The sequence below is a fragment of the Aquarana catesbeiana genome, linkage group LG03, assembly GCF_042186555.1.
Source record: "Aquarana catesbeiana isolate 2022-GZ linkage group LG03, ASM4218655v1, whole genome shotgun sequence".
Lineage (NCBI taxonomy): Eukaryota > Metazoa > Chordata > Amphibia > Anura > Ranidae > Aquarana > Aquarana catesbeiana.
Genome location: NC_133326.1, coordinates 305,658,655 through 305,673,938, shown reverse-complemented (window position 1 = coordinate 305,673,938; position 15,284 = coordinate 305,658,655). Strand labels below are relative to the sequence as shown.

The 15,284-nt window shown below is 41.7% G+C and overlaps 1 protein-coding gene across 1 annotated transcript in view; it reads left to right on the top strand.

Moving 5' to 3' along the window:
* LOC141133958 (dynein axonemal heavy chain 3-like) overlaps window positions 1-15,284 on the top strand; it is a 3,453,856-nt gene that overhangs the window by 3,144,992 nt on the left and 293,580 nt on the right. The window contains exon 67 of the mRNA XM_073623563.1: window positions 1,419-1,544. Within this exon, the coding sequence (XP_073479664.1) occupies window positions 1,419-1,544 (126 nt within the window). The remainder of the gene's footprint in view (window positions 1-1,418; window positions 1,545-15,284) is intronic.

Below are 15,284 nucleotides of genomic sequence, written 5' to 3'. Positions count from 1 at the left end.
ATCCACAGCCAGCACCATCCATCCATCCCTGTCCACAATGCATCCCCACCCAGCACCATCCATCAATCCCTGTCTACAATGCATCCCCATCCCCACTCAGCACCATCCATCCCTTTCCACAATGCATCTCATCCACAGCCAGCACCATCCATCCATCCCTGTCCACAATGCATCCCCACCCAGCACCATCAATCAATCCCTGTCTACAATGCATCCCCATCCCCACTCAGCACCATCCATCCCTGTCCACAATGCATCCCATCCACGCACAGCACCATCCATCCATCCCTGTCCACAATGCATCCCCGCCCAGCACCATCCATCCATCCCTGTCCACAATGCATTCCCATCCCCACCCAGCACCATCCATCCCTGTCCACAATGCATCCCTATCCATGCACAGCACCATCCATCCATCCCTGTCCACAATGCATCCCCACCCAGCACCATCCATCCCTGTCCACAATGCATACCCATCCCCACCCAGCACCATCCATCCCTGTCCACAATGCATCCCCATCCACGCACAGCACTATCCATCCCTGTCCACAATGCATCCCCACCCAGCACCATCCATCCATCCCTGTCCACAATGCATCCCCATCCATGCCCAGCACCATCCATCTCTCTCCATATTGCATTCCCATCCACACCCAGCACCATCCATCTCTCTCCACAATGCATCCCCATCCACACCCAAAACCATCGTTTCCTGTCCACAATGCATCCACGCCATGCCAATGTAATACACTTTTCATATATTAAGTTGTAAAATAAAATTGGGAGCACCAAAGGACTCAGTGGGATGGCAAGTGGTCGGATTCAGTGGGACAGCCAGTGGGCGGGCCCTGGGAAATGTTGGTGGTCAGGCCCCAAAATTTTTGATGGCTGCCCTGATGGTAACTCTCTGTTGTTCTATTATTAGACTTTCACTAAAGACGGGAGTGTAAAATAACATGTCTATTACATTAAAAGCTTTTCTGTTCTGGTAGAGTGAAATGTTAAATGTATGTATTCTATCAATAATGTAAAATAATTATTTACCTAGGGCTACTTGAATATAGCACTTAAATTAAATTGGTATCCCAGGTTACACATACAATAGAATTAGGGATTTTAACTACCCTTGATGGTACAAAATACACTTCTCATTGATTTAGTATGCAATTTACAAAGGTAACTTTAGATAAATGTTCTTGTGTTTATATGAAGTTTGTTTACCCTTAGATCTTGGACACTACAAATTCATTTTCTGTACAGGTGTCAGGGGAACGTAGAAATTTAGATTGTAGCTGTAACATCAATGATGCAAATTACTCTTCACAATGAATCTAAACAGGAATGTTTATTGAGTGGGTTTCTTACTATGTAGCATTTCCTATTCAGTAATTGCATAGTGATTTCTTTCACGCTTACAGATAAGCGAGTGGAAGAGCATATATGAGTCTTCTCACCCTAATGAGATGGAACTACCAAACCCATGGGAGGATCTTTTGACTGATTTTCAGAAGTTACTGATACTACGGTGTATAAGACCTGACAAGGTACATTTATATGTATTCTCTGATTTCCTTGATAGTACTGCATAAGCTATGATTTTGTTTTTCAAAAACATGTCTAGGGAAACATTGATAATGCTTTGCATTTAAACAAAACAGGATGATATAAATACATTTCGTTTTAAAGAGACTCTGTCTGTAGGCCATTCATTTCAACAAAAATCTTTCCATAAGATCATATGTTATTTTACCTGTAATTTGTGAAGTTGGTGACTTATGCCCCGTACACACGGTCGGATTTTCTGATGGACAATGTCCGATCGGAGCGTGTTGTCGGAAATTCCGACCGTGTGTGGGCGCCATCGGACATTTTCCATCGGATTTTCCGACACACAAAGTTGGACAGCAGGAGATAAAATTTTCCGACAACAAAATCCGATCGCGTCAATTCCGACCGTGTGTGGCCTGTTCCGACGCACAAAGTGCCACGCATGCTCAGAAGAAATTCTGACACGGGACAGCTCGTTCTGGTAAACTTAGCGTTCGTAATGGATAAAGCACTTTCGTCACGCTGCAATGTTCAAAATGGTTTAATACAGCGCACTCTCTTCTTCTTTATAATGTGACAAGAATTAGGTCGTTTTGATGCTCATATTTACACACACTTCTCACAAACTTTTTTCGTTACTATTTATCGGGATTCCCTCAATATATTTTGATTTCTCACATCTGACAACATATTTTTTTTTTTTTTTACTTTAATGTAGAATCTTTTTTTGTGTTTCTCTTTTTATTTTTTATTTTTTTGGTGATTTTGATTTGTACTCCCGAAAATGTTTGTGTGTTTTTTGTGACAAGTTCCCACAACACCATTGATATGTTGTTCTATTTAATGTGTAGGAGGAGATTGTTTGGTGTTGTTGTCCCTTGTTAATTTCACATTGTACTTTAGAAATGTACCTGAATACTCACCAACAAACTGTCCTTTTTGGATGAAAACACACACAGGAGAGTAGAATTTACCTAAAAATATTTTATTAAGGGGTCACAACTATAAACAAAGAGGGAGGCAACGCTGGAGAAACTGCAGAAGTGGGCGAAGCCTTGGACTCCCAGGGCAGACATCAATTATTTAAAAGCAAAATTGGTGGCCTGAGGAGTCCATATCTAAGGGAGGGCAGTCTGGTCCAGAAGTCCCAGAGATCCGGAAAGCAGCAGATGACATCTGTGTCCCCAGGCTGTGGTCATACGAGAGACTGCATCTTCTGTCAGACCAGACTGAACCCAGGGCAATCACTCTTTGGTCTTCCTTCCACGCTTCCTTCCAGCCTTTGGCTGTGGTGGTGGAGTTGTGGCAGCAGGAGGAGGAGGAGGAGGAGGAGGAGGAGGAGGAGGATGGTCCATCTCAATGACATCCGTCTTGGGTGTCAGTTCCCCACTCTCCCCCTTACGAAGGACTTTATAAATCAGGTCCTCAGAAATCTTGCGTTGGCCCTCCTGCATGCCCTGCAATTTGGTGGCAGCCATGCAGGCAAAGGCCTCTTCAGGACTGGGGAAGGCTCTGAGGGACGCCGAAGCCTCCTGGATCAGCCTGTACGCTGAATCCTGCACAGGACTGGGAGTGGCCTTCCTGGCCCTTTTATATGGCAGGCGGAGGGGAGGGACCTGAGACTCAGTCAGGCTGCGACTTGTCCCTGGCTTCTCTTGGCTGACACTTAGCCCCGCCTCCTCCTGGCTGCCACTAATCCCCGCCTCCTCCTGACTGCCACATTCCACAGCCTCCTCCTGGCTGAGGTCTTCCTGTGTATGAAAAAGGGACATAGTTTTAGTATTGTTTTCATCAATCACACACAATTTTCACCTCCTGACTGCTGCAAATTCAATGTTAACAAATATAACAGACTATCCTTCTGAGCCCAGCATTTTGCATTCTTGTCCCAATTTTGGGTGCCCACTACTGTGTATTAATATGTAAAACACTTTCAAGCAGCAATTAGTGATCAATAATAACATCTAGTAAACATCATTTATTTATTGCCCAGAAATCTGTAGAAGAATGCTATACCTGACTCCAGCCTGGCTCCTCCACTTCTTCCTGGCTGGAAGGCCTAGGTTGGACATCAGAAGCCTCAGCTGGTGTGGAAGGAAGCGTGGAAGGAAGAGTAGAGAGGGATTCCCTGACTTCAGTGTGGTCTGACAGAAATCGCAGTCTCTCATAGTACCACAGCCTGGGGACATAAACGTCATCTGCTGCAGCTCCGGACCTCTGGGAATCTGTGACCTTCTTGCGCTCCCTAAGATAAGTGCTCCTCAGGCCACCAATTTTAGCTTTTAAATAAGGGATGGTTGCTGTGGGGACCACCGGCTTCACCAACTCCAGCAGTTTCTCCAGCGCTGCCTGCCTCTTCTGTTTGTGGTTATAGTGGGGGTGTCTGACCTGCCACAGACAGGGCAGCTCTCTGTACTTGTCAATAAACAGGGGCAGGAAATTGTGGTTGTTGAACCCATCCATTTTCTCTGCAAGACACAACACAAGACAAACCCTAATGTCAGGCCAAACTCCCCTAATCTTGTTACAATATAGGCTTCAATTTCGAAGCAGTATAGGCCCAAGTTTAGATCCTACCTTCGTTAGCACGATCGGCGTCTCCGATGCTCCTTCCTCCGCTCACAGATCGTACGTAAGACGCGCGCGTTACGATTTATACACACTGCGCATGCGTATAACTCCGCCCGCCCCTGACGCTCTTTCTATTCTATTCCCCGCCCCTTTTTGTTCGGCGCAGTGGAGGAAGAGCACATGGCGGATAGACAGCAGGATCGTGCTAATTACAGCAACGAGGAGGAGGAGGAGGAGGAAAGGCCGGAGCCTGAAACGTCCCGATCCAGAAGGAGATTAAAGGACTCAAATATGTCCTTTGGGGAGATGTTGGAAATGGTGGACATCCTGAAGAAGGCCGACTATGATGGAAAGTATGGGCCTTACCCCAACCACAATATCCGAAAGGCCAAGATCATGGCGAAAGTGGTCAGGAGTCTGCACCGGAAATTCAGGGTACGACGATCGAAAGATCAGCTCAGGAAGCGATGGTCGGACCTGAAATTACGAGAACATGAGCAGTACAGAAAGATCCGGAGAGTGCTGCAAAAAAGTAAGTAGTTGTGCTGTGTTCCTATTGTTCTTGTGTTTATTACGTTCGTGCTGCTCCATGTGCTTTTAGGAACTGTTGTACAGTTTAAAATGGCAACTTTCATGTTCATGGGCACATTATTCGTTTGGATCACACATTTTTTTTTCGGACTATAAAATACCATTGTTTAGCCCATATGCATTTGGCCACCATTTTGAGGCCCTATACTTGTCTTCAAAGAATTGGGTTGTGTAGATGGCTTTGTTACTAGAATGAAATGCAAACTAGATTGTGTGTAAGGAGAGGACACTGAGCAGCTGTTTTCACATCTGGACACTGGAGCACTAGTGTGGGACCCCAGAACACCCTTTTTATTAGGGGGGCCACACAGGTGCTCCAGTGTATACTATAGGGGGGTCTCCATCTGTGAAGCTTGTACAAAACAGGTAAAGTATTGCAGCTTGACAAAGGACACTAAAAAAGCTACATCTTGGAACTCTGCTAAAATAGACAATTGTACCCCACTTCCAAGCAATGTTTCATCTTTAGAGTTCTGCCATCAAATATCTGTGTGCTAATTATACCATTTTTGTTTTACATAGGTGAGAAAAGACTCGGAGGACACCCCTCATCCGAGGAGACCAGAGACCCCCCACCTCTGGAAGAAGGGGAAATCCCCCCAACACAAGATGAGCAGGAGGATGAAGACGTGGTGGAACTAGTCACCACAACAGGTGAGTGTCTGCGACCACAGGCTCAGATAAGAGATGGATGGCGGCATTTTTTTTAGACCTAATTTATTTTGTGTTTCCTTTCTTTTTAGGTGATCGTGAGGTTGTGGATGAAGATCCTTTCACATCCGAAAGTGCCCAGATCCTGATCGGGGAGATCATGGGGTGTAATTTACAATTGGAAAACATCAAGCAAAACATCAATGATGTTATTCCAAAATATAAAAACATCATTGATGTTTTGGGGCGAGTTTAAAGCCCCTCAAAATCACTTTCTTCTTTTGTCTGCTACAATGTGCGAAATGTTTTTGTGATTTTTCCCAAAGCCAAATTTGGAGGATGCACACAGTGTGCCAACATGTGCTATCTGCCATCACGGGAGATCAATGGACGCGTTTTGGGGGTGCAACCCCTTCCTCAATAATAAAGTAACGGTGAGGAAGGGCTTTCTCCCCAAAAACACGTCCCTTCATCCCCCGTGATGGCAGATAGCACATGTTGACATTGGGAAATTTGTGTGCATCTTCCAAATTTGGCTTTTCCAGGGGTGATTTCCCCCCATCTGAACGCACTATCAAACACAGTTCCTAAATACTCATGTCTGATATTGCCTTCACGTTCTACCAAATGTGAACTTTGTAAGATCAAGATTTGTGTCTTTCTTGTGGGTTTTACACAGGCCTGTTTTCTATAAAATGCACATTTTGATTTTGGATAATGACACCACAAAAATTGTTATACAACAAACATGTTGGTTTGTCAGAAAAACCTTTGGTAAATGCACATGTGATTGTGCTGGTATTAAAAAGATTGTTCATCAAGAATGTGTGGATTATTGTCTCAACGCTACAACACTTTTGGGGTGATGTAATTGTTGTTTGATGAGAAAATGGGGGTAATTTCCTAAGGGCAAATCCACTTTGCACTACAAGTGCAGTTTCAGTGCAGTTGCAAGTGCACTTGTAGTGAAAAGTGTCTTTGCATTTAGTAAATAACAGCCAACAGTGCTTTGTATAAGGTTACACAATCACGACATTTTCTGGACTCCACACATTTCTGTCAGGGTCAGCTAAAACAAACACAAGCAGTAAATGTCCACAAAGAAGAGCCTGGGGGGAGATGCCTGTCGAGAACTTGAGGTCCTGCAGGCTTCTCCCTGTCGCCAAATACCGCAGGGTAGCGACCAACCTCTGCTCCGGAGTGATGGCTTGCCTCATGCAGGTATCCTGCCTGCTGATATAGGGGGTCAGCGAAGCCAACAAACGGTGAAATACGGGGTCAGTCATCCTGAGAAAATTCCTGAAATCACCAGGATTATTCTCACGGATCTCACGGAGCAAAGGCATATGACAGAACTGGTCACGCTGAAGCAACCAATTCTTGGTCCATGAACTCCTCCCCACCCTGTTCATGGACTGGACTTGTGTCAAGGTCAGGACCCCAACACCAAGCCCCCGCACAGCACGAACTGTACGAGGAGTACGCATACGAAACATGGCTAGAAAACGGTCGGCTGCTCAGAACGAAGTAACAGAACGCACTGAAGAACAGCAAGGCCTGTGAAGAGCGACCTGAAAAACAGCAACGAGCGGACAAGATCACACAGAAAACTCCGATACAAACTGACTGCACGCACTGAAGAGCAAATACAAACCCACAAGCACAAACTGAACGGCAGAAAACGATCTGAAAGCCACGAGTCTGAAAAAGCGCGAATCGTCTCTCACCAAACTTTTACTAACACGAGATTAGCAAAAGGAGCCCAAAGGGTGCCGCGCTTGGTTCTGAACCGGCCTTTTCTAGTCTCGTCGTACGTGGTGTACGTGACCGCGTGGTTGTCGATCGGAAATTCCGACAACTTTGTGCGACCGTGTGTAGGCAAAACAAGTTTGAGCCAACATCCGTCGGAAAAAATCTTAGGATTTTGTTGTCGGAATGTCCGAACAAAGTCCGACCGTGTGTACGGGGCATTACTGTGTGGCAAAATTGTTTTTGAATTAGGGTTTTTTTATTCCATTTTTAGAGGTAGTTGATAGGTGGCTCAGAGGTTATATCCCACCTTCTGGCTGTTTGTTTTGACCACTGAAAGTCCCCAACACTGTGCTACATCCAACTCCATTACACGTGGTTGTGGTGTGGTCCTGTGTACTTGAATGTGTCGAATTTGGTTGCATTAGATTCCATCTGCCAAACATAGTAATGTGTACTAACATGGCCTTAGGCTATGTTAACTTGCAGCTTGGTTGGCATGGAGCAGTAAAACCACTGCTCAACCACCTGTTTTTACCTCCACTCAGTCACCCATGTAAATGAGGCTATAATGTAAAAATGAAATTAAAAAAATGCTCTCACTGAAAGTACATTATAATTTCTCTTTAAATAAAGAACAGGCACTATTAAAGCAAAAAATTAAAGATTAATCCATTAAAAAATAAAATAACAACAAAGTTTTTGCATAGTTGCTGTACATCCAGCAATTCACTGTAAGCAGAGAATGTATTTTAATTAGGGGCAAGGAATTCTTTTAAAATGGGCATGGTTCTACAAATGGTATATGTGAAATCTATTGTACAATTTAAAGCGGAGCTCCACCCAAAAGGGGAAGCTCCGCTTGTTTGCTTCCCCCCCCCTCCGCTGTCACATTTGGCACCTTTCAGGGGGAGTAAGTACCTGTTTTTAATAGGTACCAGTCCCCTGGAAGTTTGGCCCCCCTCCTTCTTTCTCCTGCCGCTGGGCCATTCACAAAGCGTTGTGTGCATGCACAGTAGGGAGTCAGCTGTGAAGCCGCAAGGCTTCACTGCTGGTTTCCCTTACAAGGAATGGCGACAGCAGCACCCAAGAGCCATTCGAAAAATCGGCTGGGGTGCCAACATTGCTGGATCCATGGGCAGGTAAGTGTCCTAATATTAAAAGTCAGCAGCTAGAGTATTTGTAGGGGGGCTGGAGCTCTGCTTTAACTTTAAAATACTGTACATACAGGAATATTTATCATAATAGGGATGGGAACGCAGCCAAGAAGGTATTAATACAGGAAGATTTGTCATAATAAGAAAAGAAACACAGCCAGCCAAGAAGTTATTGTTCACTAGTGAAATTATTTAGGTATTTAACCACTTCAGCCCCGGAAGATTTGGTTGCAGAATGACCGGCCATTTTTTGCGATTCGGCACTGCGGCGCTTTAACTGACAATTGCGTGGTCGTGCGACGCTGCACCCAAACAAAAATTACGTCCTATTTTTCCCACAAATAGAGATTTCCTTTGGTGGCATTTGATCACCTCTGTGGTATTTATTTTTTGCACTATAAACAAAAAGAGAGCAACAATTTTGAAAAAAAACACAATATTTTTTACTTTTTGCTATAATAAATATCCCCATTTTTTAAAAAAAAAAAGCAAATTTTTTCTCAGTTTAGGCCGATATGTATTCTTCTACATATTTTTGTTAAAAAAAATCGCAATAAGCGTATATTGATTGGTTTGCGCAAAAGTTATAGCGTCTACAAAATAGGGGATAGATTTATAACATTTTTATTTTTATTTTTTTTTACTGGTAATGGCGGCGATCTGCGATTTATATCATGACTGCAACATTATGGCGGACACATCGGACACTTTTGACACATTTTTGGGGCCATTGGCATTTATACAGCGATCAGTGTTATAAAAATGCATTGATTACTGTATAAATGTACTGGCAGTGAAGAGGTTAACACTAGGGGCGATCAAGGGGTTAACTATGTTCCCTGGGAGGTGATTCTAACTGAAGGGGGAGGGGACTGACTAGAGGAAGTGACAGATCATGGTTTCTAGCTATTAGGAACACACGATCTGTCACTCCAGTCAGAACAGAACAGGGAAGTGTGTGTTTACACACACTCGTCCCTGTTCTGTGTCTCCTGCTCACGATCGCTAGTGGCCGGCGGTCATCGTGACCGTCAGCCACGAGCATCGGCACCCCCGCTGTGCAGTGGGCGCTCGCCTCCTGCGGCGCGTGTGCGCCTGCTATCCCGATCCGTGAGCCGACGTATAGCTACGACGGTTTGCGGGATCGTGCCGACCTGCCACAGTATAATGACGGCAGCTGGTCGACAAGAGGTTAAAGATATATATTGCTAGCTACTACAGTCTATTTAAAGTGATGCAACCCAACAGCTCTTGCAGGGAATATAGCAATACATACCAATTTCACTGCAAATACATTTGGCATACGATATTGAATTTTTTGCTGCGTACTGCAAGACCTGCTGTGGCTGCTGATGGGTTGAAGGTTTTTGTATATGGTAAAAATCCAGTGTAATAAAACTACTTAGGAGGCATTACACTGCAGTGAATTCTGAATCACACAGAGCAAAGATGAGAAGTCTTTTGCATGTATGTACCTAAACAGGGAAGCCGTGATGCCCAGGCCTGGTGCAGGAGTATTGCCTGTATCCCTCTTTTGGAGACCCTAGATAACTGCTGCCCTTTGCTGCAGTGTTTATAAGCCAGTCCCATACAAATACCTTCGCCCTCCTTCTGCTGTTCTTACACACTAGGTTAAAAACCACTTAGTGGCCACCCCAAGTACATTTACTGTGGCAAGGCGGCCAGTCTGTGCCAAATCACATACCTAGTACCGCTGGCGACCCGCTCCCGCTGTGATTGGACACAATGTCTGCTGGGACCCGCCGATCGCTCTGGGAATGCATAAACATACTTTTCATGTATATATATATACATATATATATATATATATATATATATATATGTATATATATATATATATATATATATATATATATATATATATATATATGTATGTATATATATATATATATATATATATATATATATATATATATATATAAAATAAAACACGAAATAACCACATTAAACTCAACATTTAAATTAACACTTGGATCAATCTCATAAAATCTTCCAAAGTTGTTATGGGTGCTCCCCCGTCTCCCCCCCCCTCCTATCTTAAAAACCCCCACAACCCTCCGAACTTTATAATGTAGTGTACCCCATTCCTCTTTCCCCTTGTTCCCAATCATAATTATCCTTTGTCCCTTACTGTGTCCCTCATATATATGTGATGTTTATAGCTTTCCCAGCTCTATTTATGTTTATTTTGAAGAGGAGAAAGTCGCGACTCTCTGCCATCATTATATTCCTCCTTAGTGGTAAAAAACTCCCCATTACATTACCTGTGTGTGAAAACCATCATCTGTTTTATTAAATTCTCTAAGTAATTACCTTTTTATGTGAAAGAAGAAAAAAACACACCCCACCAATCTTTATAGTGTAGTGTATCCTATTCCTCTTTCCCCCTTAATTTAGTGACCCCCTCCTCCTTATTTCTTGTTCTCAGTCATAATTGTCCTTTATCCCGTACTATGTCCCACATATATAAATGATGTTTATAGCTTTCCCAGCTCTATTCATGTTTATTTTTGATAAGGAGAAAATCGAAACTCTCTGTTATCATTATATTTCTCCTTAGTGATAGAAAATAAAAAACACCCCACTACTTTACTTGTGTATGAAAACCATCACTTATTTTATTAAATTCTCTAAGTGATTACCTTTTTATGTATGTCCAAAAAAAAAAGAGAAAAAGAGAAAAAAAGGAAAATAAAGGGGGGGGGGGGGAGGGAGAGACGGGGAGCAGCGAAACCCCAAATTACCACCTATATATCTTGGGTAAGCTTGAGTTTGTCTAAATTCCAGCCAACAGTTCCAAGTGTTGGCGTATTTTAATTCTGAATTGTTTTGCATATGTATTACCTCTTCCATACACCTAATTATATCAATCTCCCTAAACCAATCCTTTATTGTCGGGACATTTTTTAACTTCCAATATTTCGGAATTAATGCCTTTGCTGCATTCAGCAGGAATGGAGTAATTGCTTCAATATATATCTTCCTTGGTATCGCCATTACATGACACAGGCACTGCCAAGGGTCAAATTCTGTTTCAAACCCACCGATCTTCTTTATCCACCCCACTACTTCCCTCCAATATGGTTGAATTATGGGACAATGCCACCATATATGCACATGAGTTCTTTCCTCCCCACAATCTCTCCAGCAGAGAGAAGATAGGTCAGGGTTAATTTTATGCAGTTTTAATGGAACATAGTACCACTTCATTAATAGTTTATAATTCATTTCTTTCATCCTTATGTCCATTAAAGATGAGTGGACATAATCATAAACTTTACTTCTCATTATTTCCGTCAATAAAGGATTTAGTTCTAGTTCCCTACTTTCCAGAGGACACATAGATTCCATATCAGGGGGAATCATCAACAGCTTGTATACGTTGGAGATCCCTTGTCTATTTTTTCCCCCTTGGTCAACTAGTCTTTCCCATGAAACCAACCCCCTTGTTGAACGAAGAGGCTTTGGGAGAGATCCTACAAAATGTTGAAGTTGTCTATACCTCCATGTATCTCAAAGCGTTTCACCATATTTTTCTCGTAGTTCCAATAATGAACAAAGGACATTTCCTTTCAAAACATCTTTTAATCTTAGATGGTCATAAAAGGTCCATTTTAAGTATAGTTTGTTATCCTTACCTAGAGGGAAATAGTTATTACCTGTTTTGGGCATCAGAGGGCTATTGTATTGCCAAGATCTGCTTTTAGAAAGCTTATCCCAAATTAAGAGTGTCTCTAGAGTAATTGGGGCCATATCTCTAGGGAGACCTCTGTATTGGCTTGGTATCCAAAAGATCTGATTCAAGGCTGACTTACTCAACTCTGACTCAAGTGATACCCATTTTTTATATGGAGTGCCATGGACCCAGTCCATAATTCTCCATAATACTGCTGCCTCATGGTATTTTTCAAAGTCTGGAAAAGATAGTCCCCCCCTCTCTTTTGATCTGCTCAAAATTTTATAGGCAATACAATTCCCTCTATTACTCCATATGAATTTTTACAATATCAATCTAAGGGTTTTAAAATAAGCCACAGGAATATTTATCGGGAGACACTGAAAAATTATAAAGGGCTTTTGGGAGAATCATCATCTTAATCGTGCTTATCTTGCCAAATCATGATAGCCTCTGGACAGGGTAGTTTTTCAAATCTTGCTTGATTTTTTTTCAATAAAGGCAAGTAATTATCCTGATATACATCCATTATTGATGCTGACAAAAACACCCCCAGATATTTTCAATCCTTTCTTTCATGAAAAATATAGAGGGCTTTTCGGAGAATCATTATCTTAATCGCACTTATCTTGCCAAACCATGACAGTTTCTGGACAGGGTAGCTTTTCAAATCTTGCTTGATTTTATTCAATAAAGGCAAGTAATTATCCTGATATGCATCCATTATTGATGTTGAGAAAAACACCCCCAGATATTTCAATCCTCTCTTTCTCCATTTAAAGGGGTATAGTGTTCTAAGGTCCCTACCTTCATCTGAGGAAACTGAGATATCTAATATCTCAGTCTTCTCCATATTCATCTTGAGGTTTGAAATACCCCTATAATTATTTAATTGTCAAAATTAAATAATTATAGGGGTATTTCAAACATAACGTCATCCGCAAATGCGGATATCTTATGTTCCTGCCCCGCAACTTCTATACCTGTGATTTTTTTTGGTTAGCTCTTATAGAAACTAAGAGGGGCTCCAAGGAAAGCACATAAAGTAGAGGCGAAAGTGGGCAACCCTGTCGTGTACCATTAAACACCTGAAAAGGTCTCGGATAGAGTTCCATTACCTTGAATTTTAGCCATAGGGTTCGAATACAGAGCCTCTATCTATCCCAGAATTCACGGGCCCATACCAAATCTATGTAATGTCCATAACATAAAATCCCAATCTAATCTATCAAAGGCCTTTTTGGCCTCTATTGATAGAAATAGAGCAGTTTTTTTTCCCTTTTTTGCAACATGCATCAATAAAGTTGTTCTTAATACATTATCTCTTGCCTCCCTCCTGGGGACAAAACCCGCTTGATCATTCTCAATACAGTCAGGCATTAGTGGTCTCAATCTTTCGGCCAAAAGCCGAGCATATATTTTAACATAGTCATTAGTCAAGGATATTGGCCTATAGTTCACGCAAAATGTTGGGTCCTTTCCTTCCTTACACAAAAGTGATGTATATGCCCCCAATGCTTCTTGAGCCTTCAAGCCTTCCCCAATGGAATTCATATATAATTGAAAAAAGGGGTCAGGATACCTATAAACTTTTTAAAGTATAAAGATGTGTATCCTTCCGGACCCGGACTTTTACCCACCGTACTTTTTCTAATTGCCTGCTCAATTTCATCCCTGGAGATATCTTTTTCTAATTTACTTGAGTCCTCTGATATTTCCTGGAGCTTAATCTTCCGTAAGTACTGCTCTATTTTATTACCTCTATTTTGTCTATCTTCAGGGTTTTAATTAGCATTTACTTTATATAATGATTTCATCTCTCCTTTTTTATCTTTCATTTTTGCAATATAGTTTAGGTTCCTTCTAGGTTTAATCACCCCCGCCAACATTTTCCTGGGTCTGTTACCAAACTTATACTGTCTTTTGGCTGTTCTAATAAATGCACGTTTAGTTTTTTGTTCCATCAAGTCCCTCAGTGCCTCACGTTTTCCTATCAAATCCTTCTTTACTTTATTGTCAATAAAATTTTTATGTAACTGCCCCAAATCCTGAATTTCTTGTAAAAGAGATTGTTTATGAGCTGTCCAATTTTTTTTTCTCTTAGCCCCTTCTGCTATTACTCTTCCTGGTATAAATACTTTATGTGCTTCCCATAAAATAGTTGGATCAATATTCTCCACATTATTCTCTTCAAAAAACAAATTCATATCCCTTTACAGATCCTCCATTATACCCTGATCATATAGAAGCGATTCATCCAACCTCCAGCTCCTTTGCCTTCCGGTATATTTTTTAAATCCAAGTTGACAACAACTGGGGCATAATCCGAGAAGGTGATTGATTTCACCTCTGCCATTAATAACCCTTCTAATAATTGATGATCCAAAAAAACATAATCAATTCTGGAATATAAGGAATGTAACTGAGAATAATATGTATAGTCCCTCCCTTTAGGATGCATGATTCTCCAGGCCTCCATAAGCTGTTACTGGTATAGCTTTTGTTTTACTACCTTAAGGTGATTGCCCTCTGAACGTAAGGAGAAAGGCAGGGTATCGAGGGCTGGTTCGAGCACAAAATTAAAATCCCCCGCCAAAATTACTTCACAATGAGAAAAAAGTGCAGCGCTAGAAATATGAAACTCTCAATGTCACGTGAGAATAATAAAATATGCTTAAACTGTGACTGTGCAAAAAACAAGTAAAACAAAAAGAAATCACATGAAATTAATACGTGAAAAGTGTTGAGCGTTTGTATGAGTGAAAAATCACTAAAGCATATGAATGTCCTTGATGACATAAATATAAATCACAATCTCATTGAAATAGTCCATAGACAACTTGATAGTAGTGATCCAAAGAAGTGAAGGGAATATATAATAAAGATGTGACTTTGGTGGGAGAATTGATAGAAGATCCACCACCTTATATTCTTAAAGGCTTACCAGAAAGATTGGACACAGATGGGTATACACCCACTGGGTCAATCTAGCTTGAATAGTAATGAGCCCAAAAGACAACTGCCACAGAAGACATGAACTCCAAGAGACCAGCAAAACTTCCGATAATATGTTATCCCAATAAATGTTATGCCCAAACATGTCAAATGTATGTAAAAGAAGAAGGGAACAGGAGAGCACATAGCGTGATTCCGTAAAAATTCGTAACTTATTTATTAAAAATGAAAGAATAACACTCACATTTCTGGTAGTTAAAAAGCGCTTATAGTAAAAACAATAGGCAGTATGAGTGGCATCAATAGTCCGATCCGACGCGTTTTGTCCTATAGGACATCATCTGGGGTACTGATCCACTGTAAAT